Below are 23,779 nucleotides of genomic sequence, written 5' to 3'. Positions count from 1 at the left end.
ATGATTATAATGAATCACGGTATTCTGCCAAGATTAATACAGATTATGCTCCTTTTCCTTGTTCTACAAATGTACCTGTTATTTTGACTCCTTCTTTTGTTTCAGCTGGTACACCAACGCCAAACTCATTCTCTCCAGAGACTCTGAAGTAGTAAGTAGCTCCTTCTTGTAAGTTGGTGACCTTGTAGGATAGGCGGTTGCAGTTGTTGGTGACAGAGACCCATGCCTTCTTGCTGGCCTCACGTTTTTCTATGTGGTAATTCTTCACAGGTGCTCCTCCATCATTTTCAGGAACATCCCAAGACAGCATCGCACTCTCTTTGGTTACTTCGTGCACTGTAATATTTGTAGGAGGACCTGGGGAATCTAAAACTTTGACAATAAAGGTCAGGGAAGCGGCGCTCAACACATTCTGAATCGTTAATGTGTATTTTCCAGAATCACTTCTGTTGGCACTTTCAATGGTAAGAGATGTACGAGAATCTGTGGAATCAATATATGCCCTGGTGCGGAGGTCAGTGTCTGGTTTACTCCACGACACACTGGGTACTGGTCTTCCTCGGAAAGGCACGGTCATGGTGAATGAGGCCCCAGCCTTGACAATCAAAGTCTTCCTCATTTCACTGTCAATATCAAAAACAGGTTCTTCCTCTCTTTCTTTTGCTACCTGTGGGTCGGAACTGTCACTGGGATCACTAGCGCCCACCTTATTGACAGATCTGATCCTAAAAACATATTCACTTCCTGTTGTTAGTCCACTCATGGTATATTCTGTGCCTCTGAAACTCTGAATGGCTGTTTTCCAGTCAGTTTCATCAGACATTTTGTATTCGACAGTGTATCCGGTGATGGGGGCCCCACCATCAAACAGGGGCTTAACCCAGCCAATAGTTATAGTTGTCTTGCCGGAGTCCACAATTCTGGGCTTGGATGGAGGAGATGGTAAAAACACTGGATCTTCTGCCCGAACTAGGGGAGAGGTTTCACTTGGAAGACTTAGACCAGCAGCATTTTCTGCATAAACCTGATATTCATATTCACATCCTTCCCGAAGTCCTGTTGACTTCACTCTCAGATCATAAACTGGTTTCTTGTTCACACGGACCCATCGTAGGCCATTTTTCTCTCGTCTTTCAATGATATATCCAGAGATATCACTGCCTCCATCACTCTCTGGTCTTGACCAGCAAAGAGTCATAGAATCTTTGGTCACAGATGTAATTTCCAAAGATGTGGGTGGGCTTGGAACTGTAAATGGGTCTAGTGCCTTCACAGCTACACTCTCTAGGGGCTCACCAACACCATATTTATTAACACCAGTTACTCTGAAGATATACTCATTGCCTTTGAGTAACTTTGTCACTTTGCAGGATGTTGTCCTCAGCTCTGCTTCACATATTGTCCAGGCAAGGCGGCTTGTTTCACGTTTTTCGACAATGTAATAGTCAATATCTGCACCACCATCTTCTTGTGGACGTCCCCATGAGAGAGAGCATTTCTCAGCAGTAAGACCATTGATTTCAAGTGGTCCTGCTGGTGGGCCAGGTCTGTCAAGTACTTTGCAATTAACTGTCACTGAGCGAGATCCTGCAACATTCTTCAGTGTTAGTACATACTGCCCAGTGTCTCGCCTTATACAGTCTTTAACTGTCAACAAGGTAGTACAGTCTGTGGAGACAATTTCTGTTCTTGCTCTTTCTTCAATGTCTACACCATCCTTGGCCCAGGAAATTACTGGCAGAGGTCGTCCTGCAATGTCTGCATTTATCTTAAGGGCTTCACCAGCTTTGACAATGATGACATCTCGGAATTTGACATCCATCATAATTCTCGGAGCCTCAACATCATCTTTGACAGTAATTGGTCCAGTGGATTCAGACGGTTCACTAACTGAGTCAGCAGCATTTCTTGCAAAAACCCGGAATTCATAACGCTGATCTTCAGTAAGTTCAGTTACTTCAAAGTATGTTTCTTGGATATTAGTATAGTTGCATTTCAGCCACCGGCCATCTGGTAGTTCTCTACGTTCAATAATGTAGCCTGTGATCTTAGCTCCACCATCATAATGTGGTTTAGCCCATTTGAGTGAGACTGACTTTCTTGTGATATTTGTGACTTCAGGTTGTCCAGGAGGATCACAAGGATCTCTTGCAGGAACTGGTTCACATGCTTTACTGCATTTACCAATTCCAGCAATATTCTCAGCATATACACGATACTCATACATCAGTCCTTCATCAAGACCAGAGACTTTCATTTGAGTATCTGCAATGAGGATTTTATTTGCTTTTGACCAAAGAATGCTGCTTCTTTCTTTATACTCAAGGTGATAGCCAATGACCTGACTTCCCCCATCATTAACTGGTACTTGCCAGCTCACAAGCATGGTAGATTTTGTGGCATGTACAACTTTAGGAGTACCAGGGGGACCTGGAGGAGTAAATGGATACTCTGCAACAACAGGTGAAGATTCACTATAGGAGCTCTTTCCATACCTGTTTTCTGCACACACACGGAACTGGTACTCACTTCCTGTTGTTAAACGAACTATTTTAATAGAGGTTCTTGCAACTGCTTGGGAGACCACCTGCCATGTGGTAGAAGTGGTTTCTCTCTTTTCAACGATGTAATTGCTAATTTGGCAGCCACCATCATATTCTGGGGCAGTCCAAGAAATGGTTACATTGTCACAACTGACCTCATCAATTTTTATAGGTCCTGGAGGTCCTGGTTTGTCAAGAACAATGACAGTAATAGGAACTGTTAGGGATCCAGCACTGTTGGAAACACACAATTCGTAAGTTCCAACATCTTCCCTTGAAGCTTCTTTAATGGATAGTGTTGTGACAGTCTTTGAAGAAGAAACATTGACTCTAGTCGTTTCTCTGAGAATCTGACCATCTTTTTTCCAGCTAATAGTAGCTTGAGGTCTTCCCTTGAAAGGTACATCAATCTTGAGTTGGTCTTTAGCCTTTACATTGAAAGTATGGAAAGGAAGCTCAACTGAAGGCTTTATTTCTATATCCTTTGCAATCACTGGAACTCCAAGTTGTCTTGGATCACTTCTTCCTTTTTCATTGACTGCAGCTACCCTGAAGACATACTCTTCACCAGCAGTTAGGCCAGACACAGTTGCTTCTAGAGTCTTAACTTGGGTGCAGGTGCTCCATTTTTCACTGCCCTTGGTCTGCATTTCAACTACATAACCAGTAATCTTGCTGCCACCATCACTTTCTGGTTTCTCCCACTTAATTGTAGCTGTATTACGGGTCACATCCACAAGAGTTACTCTTCCTGGTGGAAGGGGTGGTTCAGACACTTTCACAGGTTCAGTTGTTTCAGCTGGTAAACCAATGCCATATTCATTGGCAGCCAAGACTCGGAAGTAGTAAGAACATCCTTCTTGTAGGTTTTCAATTTTAAATGTGTTCTTAGTGCAATTGTTTGTGATAGTAGCATAGGCCTTCCTGGTAGTTTCTCGCTTTTCCACAATGTAGTTTGTAATCTTGGCTCCCCCATCAATGAGTGGTGGCTCCCAAGACAGTGTCACTGAGTCTTTCTTCACTTCTCTTACAGTCAAGTTTACAGGGGCACTTGGTGAGTCTAGAACTCTGACGTTAACAAATGCTGTTTTGGAGCCACTGTTATTTTCAAGTGTCAAGTTATACCGACCGCTGTCAAATCTGGTAACATTATCAATCACTAACATAGTATATGAGCTGGTCACCTCAATCTGGGCCCTCTCAGTGAGAACACCTTCAGCCTTTTCCCATTTAACTTCAGGTTCCGGTCGACCTTTGATAGTGACAAATAACCGCAAAGTAGCACTGGCACGCAGAATGACCACTTTTCTGAGATCAGCATCAAGTTCTATTTCTGGTGGTTCTGTCCTCTCTTGAGCAACAACAGAACCAGGTATAGTTGCAGGTTCACCTACACCTTCAGAATTGAGAGCACAGATTCGGAAATTATATTCTGTATTTTCTTTAAGCTTGGTTACTGTGAACTGCTTTCCTTGTAATCCTGTTGGTGGAGTGCAAGTTGTCCATTCATCAGCAGAGGCTTCTTTGACCTCAATAACATAGCCTTTAATGGGTGCCCCACCATCATAAATGGGCTTATTCCATGCCAGGGAGACAGAAGATCTGGAAGTGTCTGTCACTTTTGGATTGCTTGGGGGACCTGGTGGGTACAAGGCATCACAAGCACGGTAGAAAACAGATGGCTCGCTAGGTTCACCCACACCAGCTGCATTCTCAGCTGCAACTCTGAATTCATATGAATGGCCTTCAGTAAGTCCAGTTACCCTGAATCGCAGATCTGTTAGTGTTTTCTTGTTGCACTTGGTCCATCGAACACCCTCTTTATCTCGTTTTTCAAGAATGTAGCCCTCAATTTCAGCCCCTCCATCATCCACTGGGCGTGCCCATGTTACTACCATGGAATCTTTGGTGATTGCTGAAGCCTCAGGTGTTGAAGGAGGACCTGGTAGCTTATATGGATTGCAAGCTATAACAGGCTCAGACTCCAGGGGCTCCCCAATTCCATATTTGTTCACAGCCATGACACGGAAAATGTACTCATTACCAGGGAGAAGTTTGGTGACTTTGTAGTTGAGGGCCTGTACCTCGGTTGAAACCTGGGTCCAGGAGAGTCTGCTTGTCTCTCTCTTTTCAATGATGTAATGTGAAATATTAGCACCACCATCTTGCAGAGGTGGGTTCCATGCCAGGTAACATTTTTCTGCAGTAACTCCAGAAACTTTCAGAGGTGCTTCAGGAGGTCCTGGCCTGTCAAGCACCTTTACAGTGATGGGTATAGATTTTGTGCCACCAACATTGCTGAGTTTCAGAACATACTGCCCTCCATCCGTCCTAATGCAATCTTTCACAATGAGAGTTGTTTTCTGAATAGTAGATTTAATTTCCATCCTAGCAGCTGTTTCTTCAAGTTCTTTTCCATCTTTTGACCAAATGATATCAGGTATAGGTTTGCCACGGATGTCAGCTTCAAGAACAAAAGTCTCTCCTGCATGAACAACAATGACATCTTTATATTTTGGATCCAGTGAGGCATTTGGTGCATCAATTTCATCCCTTGCAGTAATGGCGCCACTGCTTTCGGATGGTTCGCTCAAGTTACCAGCTGCATTTCTTGCGATTACTCTAAATTCGTATCTCTGGTCTTCCACAAGTCCACTCACTGTAAATTCAGTTTCTAATACATTGGTAAAGCTGGCTTTCATCCAGCGGCCATCAGGTAGGTCTTTCTTTTCAACAATGTAACCTGTTATTTTGCTACCACCATCATAAGCGGGCTTCTTCCATTTCAGTGTGACATTGTTTCTTGTAATAACAATGGCTTCAGGACGACCAGGTGGGTCACAGGGATCACGAGCAACAAAACACTCAGATACTTTGCTAGGCTTGCCAATCCCAACAATATTTTCAGCAGAAACTTTGAACTCATACTCAAGGCCTTCATCAAGCCCAGTTGTTTTGAATTTGGTGTCTTGAATGGGGGTCTTGTTTAACTTGACCCATAAAATGCTGTTCTTTTCCTTCTGTTCAAGATGGTAGCCAATAACTTTGCTGCCTCCATCATTAACTGGCTCATGCCATTGTACAAGCATTTGATCTTTTGAGGCTGATGTCACAAAAGGAGTTCCAGGTGGTCCAGGTTCTTTGTATGGGTACTGTACAATAACTGGTTTAGAGTCCAGAGAGGTACTTTTTCCATACCGGTTTTCAGCAAAAATTCTAAACTGGTATTCAGTGCCTGTTTTTAGTTTGGTTATTTTAATTGTTGTTCTTGCAACCGTTGCTGATACCATCTGCCAAGTGGTCGTGGTTGTATCTCGCTTCTCTACAATGTAGTTGCTTATTTGGCAGCCACCAGTGTAGGCCGGAGGTTCCCAAGATATGACCACAAAGTCTGCACTGACTTCATCAAACTTCACTGGTCCAACTGGGGGTCCAGGCTTTTCTAAAACAATAATGCTGAGGTTTTCTGTTGCTGTGCCTGCACTGTTTGTTGCGGTGATGGTGTATTTTCCAAAATCATCTTTGCTACTGTCTTTAATGTGTAAAATAGTTGAGGTAGCTGTTTCTTCCACATTTACTCTTGTGGTCTGTTTGAGAGGCTCACCATCTTTGACCCATTGAATTTTAGGTCTTGGTCGGCCAATGACAGGAATTTCTATTTTGAGGTCTTCTCCAGCTTGGACACTATATGTGTTGAATGGTAATTTAAAACTAGGCTGTATAGTCAGGTCCTTGGCTATAACAGGAACCCCAAGCACTCTTGGGTCACTTTTGCCTTTCTCATTATAAGCCTTGACACGGAACTGATATTCTTGCCCAGAACTCAACCCAGTGACAACGGCATTACAGACTTTGGATTCAGCCACAACACTCCACTTCTCAGTTCCTTTGGGCTGCATTTCAACAACATAACCCAGGACTCTGCTTCCGCCATCATGTTCAGGTTTTTCCCACATAAGCGATGCACTGGTCTGGGACACATCAGTGAGAGTGACCTTTCCTGGTGGAGAAGGAGGTTCAGAAGCTTTCACGGCATCTGTGGTTTCCACGGGAACACCAACTCCAAACTCATTCTCAGCCATGACTCTAAAGTAATAAATGGCTCCCTCTGTAAGGTTCTCAACTTTAAAGCTTGTTTTGCTGCACTTACTACTCACATTAGCATAGGCTTTTCTGGTTGACTCACGTTTATCAATCACGTAGTTCTTAACCTTTGCCCCTCCATCAATGATGGGTGGTTCCCATGCCAGAAGAACAGAATCTTTTCTGATTTCTTTGACTGTCAAATTCTGTGGTGGTCCTGGGGTGTCAAGAACTTTCACAGTCACAAAAGCAGACTTAGAGCCACTGCTGTTTTCCAACTTGAGAAGGTATTTTCCAGCATCATTTCTATCACAATTATCTATTGATAGTTGTGTAAAGTTGACTCCCTTTTCAATTTGGACTTTATCTGTGAATTCACCTTCCTCTCGAGACCAGGTGATCTCAGGGGTTGGGCGACCTTTGAATGGAATATGAATTCTGGCAGATCCACCAGCTCTTACAATGATTCCTTTCCTTAACTCAGAGTCCAGGTCAAGTTCAGGAGCTTCAAGTTTATCTTCTGGTTTCACAGTACCAGGAACTGATGCAGCCTCACCTGAACCAACTTTGTTGAGGGCACAGACTCGTATTTTATACTCTTGGTGTTCAGTGAGTTTTGTGATTTCAAATCGAGTGACTCTCAGGCCAGTCTGTGGAGTAACTATTTGCCATTCTTCTTCATCTGCTTTACAGATTTCTGCGATGTATCCCAAGATCTCACTGCCACCGTCATAGATGGGTTTACTCCAGGCAAGTGTAATTGAACTTTTAGTGGTGTCTACAACATGTACATTGGTGGGCGGGCCAGGTTTGAACACAGGATCACAAGCTTTATAATAAACTGTGGCTGGACTTGGTTCGCCAACCCCAGCAGCATTTTCAGCAGAGACTCTGAATTCATACTCATGGTCTTCTGTTAATCCTGTTACTCTCAGACGTAAATCTGTAATGCGGCGTTTATTACATTTTATCCAGCGAATGCCACTTCTGTCTCTTTTCTCTACAATATAGCCAATAATCTCACTTCCACCATCACTATCTGGACGGTTCCAACAGACAGTCATGGAATCTTTGGCAATGTTTGTGACTTCCAAGCTTTTGGGTGGGCCAGGCAGCACGAATGGATTTTTCATGAGTACTGGTGCAGATTCCAGAGGTTCTCCAACACCATATTTGTTGACAGCCATTATACGGAAAATATATTCATTTCCTTCTAGGAGTTTGGTAATTTTCAAAGAATTGGTAACAACTTCTGATGCAACCACAGTCCACGCAAGTCTACTGGTTTCTCGCTTTTCAACAACATAGTGAGAAATGTCACTGCCACCATCCTGGAGTGGAGGAGACCATGCTAAAGTGCATTTTTCAGCAGTAACTCCAGTAACCTGCACTGGCCCTTCTGGTGGGCCTGGTCTATCTAATACTTTCACATTTACTGGGAAAGACTTAGACCCCGCAACATTGGAGGCTCTTAAGATATACTGCCCACCATCAATTCTAATGGCATCCTTTATAATAAGTAAAGCCTTGAAGTCTGTGTTCTTTATTTCACATCTGGCAGATTCTTCAACTTCCTTATCACCTCGTAACCATTCAATGGTAGGTAGGGGCTTTCCATGGACATCAGCTTCAAGCCTGAATGTTTCTCCAGCATTGACCACTATTGTGTCTCTGAACTTTGGATCCATGGAAATTCTTGGGAGTTCAACCTCGTCCTTGGCTGTTATTGGTCCAGTACTCTCAGATGGTTTACTTACTGCACCAGCTGCATTCTTTGCAATGACTCTGAACTCGTATCTTTGATCTTCTGTGAGACCTGACACAGTAAATTGAGTTTCAATGACATTTGTGAAGCTAGCTTTCATCCAGCGACCCTCGGGTAAATCACGTTTCTCTACAATGTATCCTGTAATCATACTTCCACCATCATACACAGGTTTGGTCCACTGTAAAGTGATTTCGTTTCTTTTAACTATTATTGCTTCTGGAGTTCCTGGTGGGTCACAGGGATCTCGGGCTACATAACATTCTGAATTCTTGCTTGGCTTGCCTACACCAACAATATTTTCAGCACAAACTCTGAATTCATATTCAATGCCTTCTTCAAGATTTAGCACTTTAAACTGGGTGTCATGAATAATAGTCTTGTTGACTTTTGTCCACAAAATACTATTTCTTTCCTTTCTCTCGAGGTGGTAACCTATGATAGGGCTTCCGCCGTTATTGACTGGTTCGTGCCACTGTATGACCATAGAGTCTTTGGAAATGGCTACAGCAAACGGTGTGCCTGGAGGGCCTGGTTCTTTGTAGGGATATTGAGCCACAACTGGTTCTGACTCTAAGGCAAAGCTTTGTCCATATCTATTTTCAGCAAATATTCTGAATTGGTATTCTGTACCAGTTTTCAGTTTTGTTACTTTGAGTGTAGTTCTAGCAACAGTAGCAGAAACAACATCCCATATGGTGGTGGTTGTGTCTCTTTTCTGAACAATATAATTAGTAATCTGGCAGCCCCCTGTGTATAATGGAGGTTGCCAAGATAATGTAATGCTCTCAGCACTGATTTCATCAAATTTAACAGGTCCTTTTGGAGGATCAGGTTTATCTAGAGTTATAATTTCGATGGATGCTGTTTTCTGACCAACAACATTGGCAACTGTGATTCCATAGTGTCCACTGTCATCCTTATGAGTTTCCTTAATACTGAGTGTGGTGAGATCAAGTGAATCAGTAACATTGATTCTTGTGGTCTGCTTCAGAGGAAGATCATCTTTAGTCCAGGTAATAGTTGGTTTAGGACGTCCAGAAATTGGTACTTCTATTTTTAGATCTTGACCAACCTGTACACTGTAACTGCTGAATGCAGGTCTCACATCTGGCTCTATAACCAGATCTTTGGCAATTATTGGAACTGCAAGGGACCTAGGATCACTTCTTCCCTTTTCATTTACAGCAACAACTCTAAAAAGATACTCTTCTCCCTGAGTTAGGTTGGTTATTACTGCCTCAAGGGACTTTACCCGAGCACATTCTGACCATTTCTCACTGTGTTTAGCTTGCATTTCCACAATATACTGAATGATTTTACTGCCACCATCATGTTCAGGCTTTGTCCAACTCAGAGAGACACTGTTTCGGGTCACATCATCCACAGTTATTTTTCCTGGAGGTTGTGGGACTTCTGCAACCTTAATTGGATCAGCAGTGCGGGCAGGAAGGCCGATACCATATTCATTCTCAGCTGTGACTCTAAAGTAATAACTGCAGCCTTCTTGGAGCTGATCAATTTTCCAAGAATTCTTATGGCAATTTGTTACAACGGCAGCATATGATTTTCTTGTGGCTTCACGTTTCTCAACAATGTAATTTTTGATTTTGGATCCCCCATCTAACAAAGGGGGTTCCCATGTAATTGATACGGAGTCCTTGGTGATTTCTGTGACTTTCAGGTTAACAGGTGGACTGGGTGTATCCAAGACTCTCACAGTAACAAAGGCAGATTTTGTTCCACTGCTGTTCTCTAATGTGAGAGTATACTTTCCACTATCATATCGATTGACATTGTCAAGAACAAGAGAGGTGAAACTACTAGTGACATCAATTATGGCTGCATCTCGGATGTCACCATCCACCTTCCCCCATTTGACTTCTGGGGTAGGGCGACCTTTTATAGGAACAAATAGCCTTAAGGAGCCACCTGCCCTTATATTTATAACTTTCCTTAGTTCTAGGTCAAGATCTATGTCTGGTGCTTCCAATTTTTCTTCAACCATTACAGGTCCTGGCACATCAGCATGTTCACCAACTCCAGCTTTGTTAATGGCACAAATACGGAAGTTGTATTCATGTTTTTCCACTAGCTTCTCTACCTCTATATTTGTTTTATTGATTCCAGTTGGTGGAGTGCACATTGTCCATTCACCAACACTCACGTCACATTTTTCAACAATGTATCCTTGGATTTCACAGCCACCATCATATATTGGTTTGCTCCAGGAAAGGAAAACTGAAGATCTAGTAACATCCATGACTTTGGGGTTGTTTGGAGGACCTGGTTTATAAATAGGATCACAAGCTTTTTGGTAGGCGGAAGGGGGGCTTGGTTCACTAAGTCCAGCAGCATTCTCAGCAGAGACTCTGAATTCATAATCATGATTCTCTATGAGCCCAGTTACTCTCAAGCGCAATTCTCCAATCAGACGCTTGTGACATCTTGTCCAGCGAATGCCCTCTTTGTCACGTTTTTCAAGGACATATCCAAGAATTTCACTGCCACCATCAGATGCTGGTCTTTCCCATACAACAATCATTGAGTCCTTGGTCACTGTTGTGACTTCTGGAGCCTTCGGTGCATCTGGTACTACAAATGGATTCTTGGCTATTAATGACTCAGATTCAAGAGGTTCACCAACACCATATTTGTTTACAGCCATTATACGGAAAATATATTCATTGCCTTCAAGAAGTTTAGTGACCTTGCAGCTGAGTGTTTGCACATTGGCATCAACCACAGTCCAGACTAGACGACTGGTTTCTCGCCTTTCCACGATATAATTTGTGATGTCACTCCCACCATCCTGAAGTGGGGGTTTCCAGGCCAGTGTGCATTTTTCTGCTGTAACTCCTGATATAGCGATGGGTCCTTCAGGTGGCCCTGGTCTATCAAGAACTTTTATATTCACAGTCACCGATCTCTCTCCTGCAACATTTTTGGCCTTCAGAATATAGTTTCCACTGTCAACGCGTACTGCATCCTTTACGCTGAGACTGGTGGCAAAGTCAGTACTCTTTATTTCTAATCGAGCTGTGTTTGAAAGCTCCTGATCACCTTTTATCCACTGGGTGGTCGGTATTGGCTTGCCATGTATATCTGCATCAATCTTGAAGGACTCACCAGCATGAACCACAAGTGTGTCTTTGTACTTGGGGTCCATGCTTATTCTTGGTGGATCTACCTCATCTCTTGCTGTTATTGCTCCTGTGCTCTCTGAAGGGTCACTAAACACGCCGGCAGCATTTCGAGCTATAACTCGGAACTCATATCTATGATCTTCAGTTAGGCCAGTTACTTCAAATTGTGTCTCGATGATATTTGTAAAACTGGCTTTCATCCAGCGGCCATCTGGTAATTCTTTCTTCTCAACTACATAACCAGTGATCTTGCTTCCCCCATCATAGGTAGGCTTCTTCCACTGAAGAGTCACAGAATTCCTTGTGACAATAATTGCCTCTGGTTGTCCTGGTGGATCACAAGGGTCACGAGCTACAAAGCATTCGGATGGTTTACTTGGTTTTCCAATGCCCACAATGTTTTCTGCAGAGACTCTAAATTCATATTCAATGCCTTCCTCAAGGCCAGTTGTCTTAAACTTGGTTTGAGGAATAGGTGTTTTATTCAATTTCACCCAGAGGATACTGTTTCTTTCCTTGCGTTCTAGATGGTAGCCGATGACTCTGCTTCCTCCATCACTAACTGGTTCATGCCACTGTACTTCCATGCTGTCCTTGGAGGAGAATGTGACAAATGGTGTGCCAGGTGGTCCAGGAACTTTGAAAGGATACTGAGCAATAATAGGCTCTGAATTGAGGTAGGTACTCTTCCCATATCTGTTCTCAGCAGCAATTCTAAACTGATATTCACATCCAGTCTTTAATCTGCAGGCCTTTATTGTTGTCCTTGCAACTGTAGCTGACACAATTTGCCAAGTGGTTGTGGAGGTGTCTCGTTTCTCTACAATGTAATTATTGATAGAACTTCCACCATCATACTTTGGTGGTCCCCAGGAGAGAGTGATACTGTCAGCTGTCACTTCGTCCATTTTGACTGGTCCAGTTGGAGGCCCTGGTTTGTCAAGAACAATAATATTAAGAGTTTCAGTAGCTTCACCAGCAGAGTTAGTCAGTTTAACTACATAATGTCCAACATCTTCTCGGCAGGCTTCCTTTATTGTCAGCAGTGAATTATTTTCTGTGCTCTCTGCATTCACTCTAGTTGTCTGCTTCAATGGTACCTCATCTTTATGCCATGTTACAGCTGGTGTAGGGCGTCCAATGAATGGGACATCAACTTTAAGGTCTTCACCTGCTAGTACAGTGAAAGTATTGAACAGGAGTTTAAAGGCTGGTGGAATGACAAGATCTTTGGCGATTACTGGCACACTCAGTTGTCTCGGATCGCTAATGCCCTTTTCATTCTGAGCTGAAACGCGGAAAGAGTATTCTTCACCCTGGATCAGTCCAGTTATTGTGGCTTCAGTGACTTTGACTGTGGCACATGTGGCCCATTTGTCACTGCCCTTACTCTGCATCTCTACAATATAACCTAGAATGCGGCTGCCTCCATCATGTTCTGGTTTCTCCCAAGAGAGCGACACACTATTTCTTGTGACATCCACCAACGTGATTTTCCCTGGAGGAAGAGGCCGTTCTGATGCTTTCACAGACTCTGCGGTTTCAGCAGGCAGTCCAATGCCATATTCATTTTCAGCAAGAACTCTGAAATAGTAACTACAGCCTTCCTGAAGCTGGTCTACCTTCCAGGTCGTCTTGTGGCAGTTTGTTGCAACAGTTGAATATGCTTTTCTCGTGGATTCCCGCTTTTCAACAATGTAGTTCTTTATTTTTGATCCTCCATCAATAAGTGGAGGCTCCCATGTCAGGGTGACAGATGTCTTTGTGACCTCTTTCACCTTCAGATCCTGTGGAGGTCCTGGTGTATCTAGTACTCTCACATTGACAAATGCAGACTTGCTGCCTGAGCTGTTCTCCACAGTCAGTATGTACTTGCCGCTGTCAAATCTGTTTACATTTCCCACAATGAGAAGGGTGTAAGAGCTTGTGGATTCAATGCTAGCTTTATCCAAAGACTCTCCATGTTCCCGGGCCCACTTCACCTCGGGTGCAGGCCTTCCTTTGATCGGGACAAAAAGTCTTAGGGTGCAGCAGGCTCTTATAGTAACAACTTTGCGCAGGTCGGCATCCAGTTCAATCTCTGGAGGCAGCATCCTGTCTTCAGCCTTTGGAGTTCCAGGGACAAGGGCAGGTTCCCCAAGACCTTCAGAATTCATGGCATAAATTCGGATTTTATATTCCTGATTCTCTATGAGGCCAGTGATGGTATAAGAAGTTGCCTTCAGTCCAGCTGGTGGGGTGACAATCTGCCATTCATCTTCCTCTGGCAGGGCAATCTCAACCATGTACCCAGTGATTTCTGAACCTCCATCATAGATAGGTTTATTCCATGCAATAGAAATGGATGATCTGCTTGTATCAAGAACACGTGGGTTACCTGGTGGACCAGGTTTAAACACAGCGTCACAAGCTTTATAAAACGGACTGGTAGAACTTGGTGCACTAATCCCAGCGGCATTTTCTGCCATAATCCTGAACTCATATTCATGTCCTTCTGTCAGTCCAGACACTTTATATCTTAAATCAGTAAGGGTTTTCTTGTTGCATTTCACCCAGCGTTGCCCAGCTTTATCGCGCCGTTCCACAATATAATTTATGATTTCACTTCCACCATCAGAGTCAGGATGTCCCCAGCAGACAACCATAGAATCTTTTGTAATAGTTGTCACTTCAGGGTTTTTGGGTGGATCAGGAGGTCCATAAGGATCCACTGCAAGCACAGGCTCTGATTCCAGTGGCTCTCCAACTCCATATTTATTTACAGCCATGACACGGAATATGTATTCATTGCCTTTCAAAAGTTTAGTGACCTTCAGTTTTGTTACTTGGACTTCAGAGGCCACATTTGTCCAAGCCAACCTGCTGGTTTCACGTTTCTGTATTATATAATGTTCAATTTTGGCACCTCCGTCATCCAGTGGAGGCAGCCATGACAGTACACACTTTTCTGCTGTCATGTCAGACACAGCTAGAGGTCCCTCAGGTGGGCCTGGTCTGTCAAGAACTCTGACATTGAAAATGTGTTTGGCAAAGCCACCAGGATTGGTTGCTGTGAGGATATAGGCACCACTATCTTTCCTTGAAGAATCCTTATTTATCAGATTGGTGGAGAAATCTGCAATTTTTATTTCTAATTTTGCTGTGCCTTCCAACTCCTTTCCATCCTTGGTCCATTCCATTGTTGGAGGCGGGCGACCTGAAACATCGGCTTCTAACTTGAATGCTTCGCCTGCCTTTAATATAACTGTGTCCTTAAATTTAACATCCACCATTATCTTTGGTGCTTCGATGTCATCCCTGCAGGTAATGGCATCTGATGGCTCCGAGGGTGGACTGACAGCACCTGCAGCATTTTTGGCAATTACACGGAATTCATAGGCAGCATCTTCTGTTAGGCCACTGACTGTAAATTCATTTTCCAAAATGTTGCTGAAGTTGGCCTTCAGCCACCGTCCATTTGGAAGGTCTCTCTTTTCAACTACGTAACTAGTAATTTTAAAGCCTCCAGTATATTCAGGCTTAGCCCATTTAAGTGCCACTGTGTGTCTAGTAATATTTAGAGGTACTGGTTTCCCAGGTGGGTCGATGGGATCCAAAGCAAACACCGGTTCAGATGGCTTGCTCGGCTTGCTCTTGCCTGCCATATTTTCTGCAATTACTCGGAATTCATAAGCAATACCATCTGTAAGTCCACTGGATTTAAAAATATTGCCTGGTACTAATGCTTTGCTCACAGTTTGCCACTGAATACCATTTCTTTCTTTCCTTTCAATGTGATATCCTAAAATGGGGCTTCCACCATCAGAGAGTGGCTCATTCCAGCTGATTGTTATGGAGTCTTTGGTAACTGCAGTTACCTGAGGGGTACCAGGAGGCCCAGGTACTTTAAATGGATAGCTGGCAACTACGGATGCTGATGTGATGCCTGGCCCAACTCCATATCTGTTTTGAGCTTTTACACGGAACTGGTATTCCACTCCAGTAGTCAGGTGAGTAGCTTTATAGGTAGTACGTATGACAGTGGTTGCTAACTCTACCCACGTAGTACTATCAGTCTGTCGCATTTCCACAACATAATTGCTTATTGGTACGCCTCCATCATTCTCAGGTGGGTCCCAAGAGAAGGTTACAAAGTCAGATGAAACTTCATCAAATTTGATTGGTCCAGTGGGTGGCCCTGGGACATCATGGACTTGAATGGTGATGACATCGCCAACCTCTCCTACGATGTTCTTTGCTGATAATGGATAGGGCCCACTGTCACTTCTGACACACTCATTGATATTTAAGATGGTTGATGTTGCTGTATTTTCAACATTGACTCTCTGTGTCTGTTTAAGGACTTGGTCTCCTTTTTTCCAAGTAACTGTGGGTTTTGGTCGACCAAGCACTGGAATTTCAACTTTGATGTTTTCACCAGCTCTGGCAATGACCAATTTCTGATAGATGCCGCGGAGGTCTAGCTCTGGAAGCACTGTCTGCTCCTTCACAATGACAGGTCTGCTTTCTCTCGGGGCGCTTCTCCCTGCACTGTTCACTGCCATCACTTGGAAGGTATATTCCTCTCCTTCAGTTAGATTCTTCACAACACATTCTAATCCTTTTACGGTTGTGATGTGCGTCCACTGATCAGAGCCTTTTCTTTGGGCTTCAATCACATAGCCAGTGATCTTACTGCCACCATCGTGCCTGGGTTTGGGCCATGCCAAGCTGACTGTGCTTCTAGTTATGTCCATAATGTTAAGGCTGTCTGGGGGTGATGGTGCTTCGGAGGCTTTTACAGGTTCTGTAGTTTCCGCTGGCTCACCAATACCATATTCATTTTCTGCCATCACTCTGAAGAAGTATTCACATCCTTCAGATAAGCCAGTAACTTTATATGTGCATTTGTGGCATTTAGTGGTGACCGTGGAATAAGATTTCCGTGTTGCTTCACGTTTCTCCACAATATAGTTTGTTATACGCGAGCCCCCATCAATCAGAGGCAGATCCCAGTGCAGGGTGACACTGTCCTTGGTGATGTCTGTTGGCTTTAGGTTAAGGACAGGGCCTGGGGTATCCAAGACTCTGACATTAACAAAGCCACTTTTCTTCCCAGCTGCATTTTCAATGGTCATCACAAATTTCCCAGTGTCATATCTATTACATTCTGGGATAATCAGAAGAGTAAATGATTCTGTATTTTCAATATTGGCTCGGTTTTTCAGGTTCACGTCATCTTTGGTCCATGTCACTTCAGGAGCTGGACGACCTTTGATTGGCACAAAAATTCTAATGCTGAGTCCTGCTCTAACCACAAGAGTTCTTCGAAGCTCGGCATCCAGTTCAAAATCAGGAGGCATTTCCCGCTCTACGATTTCCACATTTGGAATCACCGCTGGCTCCCCAACACCTGCGTCATTGATAGCACTGATTCTAAAGTTGTATTTTTCTTTAGTCTGAAGATCGGGGACAACAAATTGAGTGATCCGGAGGGCAGTTCCTGTTGTATCTTTTATCCAGGCTTCATCTCCTACTTTTTGATGTTCTACCACATAGCCTGTGATCTCAAGCCCACCATCATAGTGGGGCTTGCCCCATGCCAAAGAAGCAGATTTCTTGGTAGTATCGGTGACATGTGCATTTGAAGGTGGTCCTGGAGGATCTGAAAAAGATAAAGAATGCATATGAAGACTTTGGCTTTTGGATAATTTATCTGTAACATTGTAACTCCCAAATGAGGAGTGTTGAAAAGGATAAATACTAACATGCAGCATCTTTCATTAAAACAGGATTTGATGCATCGCTGGGTGGACCAATGCCTGCTCTGTTTTCTGCACTGACGCGGAATTCGTAGGTGTTTCCCTCCTGCAGTCCTGCTACTTTGCATCTTAGATCCGAAACCGGTGTCTTGGTTGCTCTCACCCATCTCAAGCCTTTCTTTTCTCTCCTTTCTATGTGATATCCTGTAATCTCACTGCCACCATCATCAATTGGCCTTTTCCAACTGACAGTGGCAGTATTCTTAGTGATATTTGATATCTCTGGTTTTCCAGGAGGGCCAGGGGGACCTAGAAAAGAAGCAAATTTGTAAGTAATCCATGATGTCCTAAACTGAAGTGAATCTTCTTTATGTGCCAGTTCTCTGGCATGCTCTACGTACCAAATCGGTCTACCATTTTGACAGGCTCAGACTGCACAGGTTCTCCTTTGCCATAGTGATTTACAGCTGAGACACGGAAGATGTACTCATTTCCTTGGATAAGCTTGGTTACCACATGCCTGCACGACTGAATATCTTCAGCAACCACTGTCCACAAAAGTCTGCTGGTTTCTCTCTTTTCAAGAACATATGATTTAATTGGTGATCCACCATCCTCCAAGGGAGGTGTCCATGTAAGTGTTGCTTTCTCAGCAGAAACATTGCTGATTTCAATAGGACCAGGGGGACCAGGTACGTCAAGGACTGTTACTTTCACATGTTCTTCCTTTGTGCCAAAAGGATTGGTAGCAGTGATCGTATATTCACCAGCATCTTTTCTACTAGAATACTTGACTGTAAGTGTGGAAGATGTTGGGGTTGAAGTTATCTGAGAGATATCTGATGGCCTGATGTCTTTTCCTGCCTTGGACCAACTTGACTTTGGAAGAGGTTTGCCAAGAATGCTAATGGCACTCAAAACAATAGCTTCCCCTGCTTTAACTGTGAGCCCATCTTTTATTGTGGGATCAAGGACAATGGTTGGTGCCTCTGCAGAGAAAAACAAATGAACAAACATTTTAGTCAGAAAAGGAAGGAAGCTTAATTTTGGTACTTTTTAATATAGTAAAAATAAAATGGACCTACCGTATTCATCCTTGCAGATGATGGTTCCCGTACTTTCTGATGGCGCACTGATGGCACCTGCTGTATTCTTTGCCCTAATTCTGAATTCATATTTTCCACCCTCAACAAGGTCAGTCACTGTAAAAGCACAGTCAGGGACATTTACATGATTGGCTTTCATCCAAGACTTAGAAGGTAGATCGCGCTTCTCCACTATATATCCAGTTAACTTATGACCACCATCATATTTGGGTTCAGTCCATATGAGAGTCACGGAATTTCTCGTTACATTAATAACCTCAGGTTTGCCAGGAGGGTCTAAAATGAAAGTAAAACAAGTCAAACAAATACCCATGTTTACTTCATGTGGTAAAAGCACTTGGATTTTTCTCTGCATAACGACTTACCAATTGGATCAAGTGCCACAACTGGCTCTGACGGGAGGCTGGGCTTGCCCACTCCTGCCAAATTGATTGCCATGACTCGGAATTCATATTCAAGACCTTCAGTTAATCCTGTCACTTTAAAGTCTTTCATCCTTATGGGAGTCTTATTAGCTCTCTTCCACAACAGGCTGTTTCTTTCCTTGAACTCAATGTGATATCCTACAAAGAATGAGGGAATTGCTTCAGATGCAAAGCACAAATACAGGTTGATTTTACTACACATACATTCAAATCATTTACAGGTTAAACAGCTAATCATGTATGCTATCTGTACTTTTATTACGCATAGAGCCATTTTTGGCTTCTGTAATACCTATCATTCATGCCCCTCAGTTGAACATTAGCTTACAAAAATAAGTATTGTTACCAGGAAAGTCTTTATTAGCTGTCACATTATGAAGTTTTCAATGAAATTAAACATTAGCCATATGTACTGAAAGAAAAATGCATTATTACATATGCAGACAGTGTTGTAAGCAAACATTTATTTTGTCTTCAAGGAAATATTTGGAAGTAACATTGACTTAGAGCTATAAGACAAGAACTAAATACCTGTAATTGGAGAGCCACCAGTCTTCTTGGGATCAGTCCAAGTAAGAGATACTGAATCATGCCTCACATCCACAATATTGGGAGGTGGGGGAGCATCAGGCACATCTAGGAAAAAGTATGGAAGGCAAATTTTACAATAAAGAACCACCATAAAACCATGTTTTCTGTTTTCTGACTTCAAGATATTTACCAAATGGGTGTTTAGCAACAATTGGCTCTGATTTCAGGCCTTCTCCTACTCCATATTTATTTTCAGCACTGACTCTGAAGGTATATTCCATTCCTTCATGAAGTCTTGTTACTCTGAAGGTGGTTTTCTGGACAGCAGAAGCGCAAGTCACCCACTTGTTATTCACGGAGTCTCTCTTCTCTAGGATATAGTTGGTGATTTCAGAACCTCCATCATCCTTTGGAGGCGCCCACTTCAAGGTCATGGCCTCTGCTGTGACTTCATCAAATCTGATTGGCCCAGTGGGGATACCAGGTTTGCCAACAACTTTTATGGAGAGAGTTCCTTCCTTGGTGCCAGCCACATTCTTAAGTGTGATTGTGTATTTTCCAGCATCAGACTTTTGGCAATCGTATACTACAAGAGTTGTGTTAACTGCAGATGACTCAACACTGACTCTTGTGTCAGTTGCTAGAGGGTCTTCTCCTTTCTTCCAGGATACTGATGGTGCTGGCTTGCCCTTGATGGGGATCTTAAGACGGAAGTTGCTGTTTTCTTTAGCCAAATAGCACAAATCAGGTAGATCCTTTAAGTCAAGATCAGGAGCCACTATAAAACAGCAGACATAAATTATTATGTTTTTCCTTTGGTGGTAAGGATCAAACCCAGGCCTCAGGTGTGCTAGGCAAATACTCTTATCACTGAGCTATGTGCCCAGTCCAGCCCAGCAAATTAAGGCCAGGCAATTAACAATTAACTTCTTCAGATATATATATATTTATTTATTTTTGTATTTAGTACAGGGTCTACAGAGTCTCACTGGTAGATCAGACTCTACTTTTTAATATAGTAAAAATATTAGAGATCTGCCTGTGTTCAGCCTCCCAAGAGCAGTGATTACAGGTGTGTGCTACCATGCCCAGTCTCAATTGCAGTCTCATTGTGCCCTGGGGGCGGGGCTGGCCTGGCACCCAGGGATGGAACCCCAGCTGCTGAGTCTGCCTAAGCAGGCACTTCAATCCGCTGAATTATTTGGCTGGCCCCAGATCATTATATGTTTTAATGGATTGTTTTTCACAAGCCAGTGAATAGGGCCCAAGAACACACTTTTGACAACAATAAGAAGAAAATGAAGATGTCTGGGGTGTGGCTTACCGACATCATCCTTCGCCAGGACTGTGATTTCGCTTGGGGTACCTTCTCCATTGTCATTCTCAGCGCACACCCTGAAGGTGTATTCCTTCCCCTCACTCAAATCTTTGGTGGTGTACTGCAGGCTTAGAGATTTCATAACCCGTTGCCATTTACTATCTTCAGTCAGGAAATCCACTGCATATCCAGTAATTCGACTTCCACCATCGCTGCGAGGCTTTTTCCAGCCGATGGTGCAAGATGACTTCGTTACAGACAATGCTTTCAGGTCCACGACTGGCCCAGGGGTTTCTAAAGTGAAGGAGAAATAATAAGCCGAAGCCTCAGCTAACCAACGTCACCCCACACGATGCGGTTCTTTTGCTCACCGGAAGCTTTGACGGCATCACGTGTCTCACCAGGATCACCAATGCCGTACTCATTTTCAGCAAATACCCGGAAAAAATAGGACTTCCCCTCCTCCAAGTTGGATACTCTGAAGCTTGTTTTTGAGCACTCAGTTGTCACTGTAGACCAGGACTTCCTTTCTGCATCACGTTTTTCTACTACGTAGTTTATAATGGGGCTTCCACCATCAATAATGGGAGGATCCCAGGTGACATAAGCTGAGTCTTTGGACACTTCCTTTACAGTCACGTTGACAGGAGGCCCCGGAGTATCTGGGAAGTAAATAAGAATTGTAAAAACTTTCCTTCATGTATATAAACTATAGTTTCGCACAGATGAGATTCTTCCTTTCTAGTAGACTCACCAAGCACTTTCACTACAATGGTGTATTCCTTTTTGCCGCAGCTATTCTCCAGGGTTAAGATATATTTTCCCGCATCGTATTTGTTCACATTTTCACAGCGCAAGAAAGTGTCAAAATCAGTCGACTTTATGTCCAGTCCAATTCTTTCTCGTAAGTTGACATTTGGTTTCGACCAAGTAATCTTTGGAGGTGGCCGCCCTCTTACCGGCACATAGAGTCTCATTGTAACCCCAGCACGCAATATCAGTGTTTTCCGTAATTCCGCATCCAGCTCTCCCTCAGGTGGAACTATGTGATTGAAGGGTGAAGAAAATTAATAAAAATTTAATGGTCAAGTATATTTCCAAGGACTGACCTTATTATTCCTACAATACACTTCCTTCCTAAAATTCATTTCTTGTTTACTAAAACATCCCTAATATAATTCTCAAAAATATTCATTACTCTTTACCAACTGTTGATCTTTCCATTTTCTAATATGTGTTAGGCTCACCCAAAGATTGCTTGGAGGATCTGTACCTTCTGTGCTCCTAAATGCTACACACTTTGCAAATACATGAAAAGAAAATAGATGATTGGTCTTTGACTCTCCTCTGTTCTTGTTATTACCTTCTTATATTCTGTGAAGGTACTCTGCCATATATATAGTACTCTGGCTATTTTTATTATTTCATTGCAGGAAGAGAAATTATATATATATATATATATATATATATATATATTTCAGTGACATGTAATGCCAGGTAACTTTCTAAACGTTATGTTGGAGGGATAGTTATGGAGATTTAGTGAAAAGAAGAAGTCAAGAGGGGAAGTTTATTATGGAGAGACCATCAACCACATGCTCATAGAGATGTTAGACTGTAAGAGTAAGTTGTAACCAGAAGAATGACTAATAATTCTTTAATTTAAAAACCCTCTTTATTCTCAATGAAATTCCCACATTGCATATTCTTTGGAAGATATGAAGTTTTCATGTACCTATGAAAAGCTTTTCGCAACTGCAAATCACCTTGCATTTCATTTGGCCTACTTTACAACAGCATGAAATACCAACCCAACTCTCTTAAAATGTACATTTAGAGTTACTAACTCTAAAGCACATAAGTAAATAAACCTACACTATGGAGTTCTATCCTCCCTCTTATACAAATTGATGAGAAAAGCCCCATCTATCTTTAGGTAATACTTACTCAGGATGTCCTTGGGGCAGTGTTTATCTGGCACATCACTGGGGTCACTATACCCAATCTTATTAACAGCATATACGCGGAACTGATACTCTGTATTTTCAATCAGGCCGGTTACTTCAAAGCGAGTTTTCTGGAGCTTCTCTGGTAAATTGCACCTCACCCAGTGGTCAGAATCAGCTCGCTTTACTTCAACGAGATAACCAATGATTGGGCTGCCACCATCAAAAGCTGGCTTGCCCCAAGATAGACTCACAGAGCTATGGGTTGTATCATACACTTTAGGGAAAGCTGGTGGGCCAGGGGGGTCTGAGGATAAAGAATAGAAAATTTTAAGTAAAACTTAATTCCTGGTTATTTGATGCTGGCTGAAAGGGTGTGGAATGCTTTGAGGAAAACTTACACAGAGGATCCTGTGCATACACAGCTTTGGATGCATCGCTGGGCTTGCCTGGTCCAGCTTTATTGATAGCTGTGACTCGGAACTCATATTCGGTACCTTCTTGGAGACCTGTTGCTTTTATTGTTCTTTCTATCACAGGCTTTCTGTTGACCTTAGTCCAGTTGACTGCCTGGGTTTCCCGCTTTTCAAGCAAATAGCCAGTGATGGGGGAGCCACCATCATCTGCTGGCGGTTTCCAGCTGACAGTCATGTGATCTTTGGTTATGTTGCTAATGACAGGAGGATCGCAGCGTCCAGGTGGGTCTGCAGAGATTGATTCAAAGTCAGCTTTCCAAGCTAAATGGTAACATTAAAATTAAGAGGAACAGCTGTAAGAAAACGTTCCTACCGTATGGATTTTTAGCAATTGCTGGTTCAGTGAAGATTGGATCACCTACTCCATATTTGTTCTCAGCACAGATTCGGAACTGATACTCATGGCCCTCGATAAGCTTCTCCACACTGCAGCTGGTGATGGGCACCGTGGAAGAGACTTGAGCCCAGTTGGGCCTGCTTGTTTCACGTTTGTCCACAATATAGTTGGTGATTTCGGAACCTCCATCTTCAAGAGGAGGTTCCCAAGAAAGCATTGCACGATCTGAATACATTTTGTTGATTTTCACAGATGCTGGAGGACCTGGCTTATCTAAAAGAATTAAGGAGGAAAGGTGAAGTTTTTCACTAGTACATCTGGAAGGGGGAATGAGTGCGGAATAGAAGTCTGGATGCTTGGGC

The 23,779-nt window shown here is 43.0% G+C and overlaps 1 protein-coding gene across 12 annotated transcripts in view; it reads right to left on the bottom strand.

Annotated features, from left to right (window-relative positions):
* Ttn (titin) overlaps positions 1-23,779 on the bottom strand; it is a 274,946-nt gene that overhangs the window by 33,144 nt on the left and 218,023 nt on the right. For all 12 annotated transcript variants that reach the window (XM_023719078.1, XM_023719080.1, XM_023719081.1 and 9 more), the window contains 13 exons: positions 23,394-23,690; positions 23,006-23,308; positions 22,606-22,911; positions 21,413-21,700; positions 21,030-21,320; positions 20,665-20,952; positions 19,531-20,118; positions 19,341-19,445; positions 18,750-18,947; positions 18,364-18,660; positions 17,680-18,267; positions 17,285-17,587; positions 76-17,181 (listed from right to left, as the gene is read on the bottom strand). In XM_023719078.1, the coding sequence (XP_023574846.1) occupies positions 76-17,181; positions 17,285-17,587; positions 17,680-18,267; positions 18,364-18,660; positions 18,750-18,947; positions 19,341-19,445; positions 19,531-20,118; positions 20,665-20,952; positions 21,030-21,320; positions 21,413-21,700; positions 22,606-22,911; positions 23,006-23,308; positions 23,394-23,690 (20,958 nt within the window). The remainder of the gene's footprint in view (positions 1-75; positions 17,182-17,284; positions 17,588-17,679; positions 18,268-18,363; positions 18,661-18,749; positions 18,948-19,340; positions 19,446-19,530; positions 20,119-20,664; positions 20,953-21,029; positions 21,321-21,412; positions 21,701-22,605; positions 22,912-23,005; positions 23,309-23,393; positions 23,691-23,779) is intronic.

This window comes from Octodon degus, unplaced genomic scaffold (assembly GCF_000260255.1).
Source record: "Octodon degus isolate 3935 unplaced genomic scaffold, OctDeg1.0 scaffold00065, whole genome shotgun sequence".
NCBI classification, from domain to species: domain Eukaryota; kingdom Metazoa; phylum Chordata; class Mammalia; order Rodentia; family Octodontidae; genus Octodon; species Octodon degus.
Note: the sequence above shows the minus strand (reverse complement) of the source record. Positions and strands in the feature narration are given on the sequence as shown.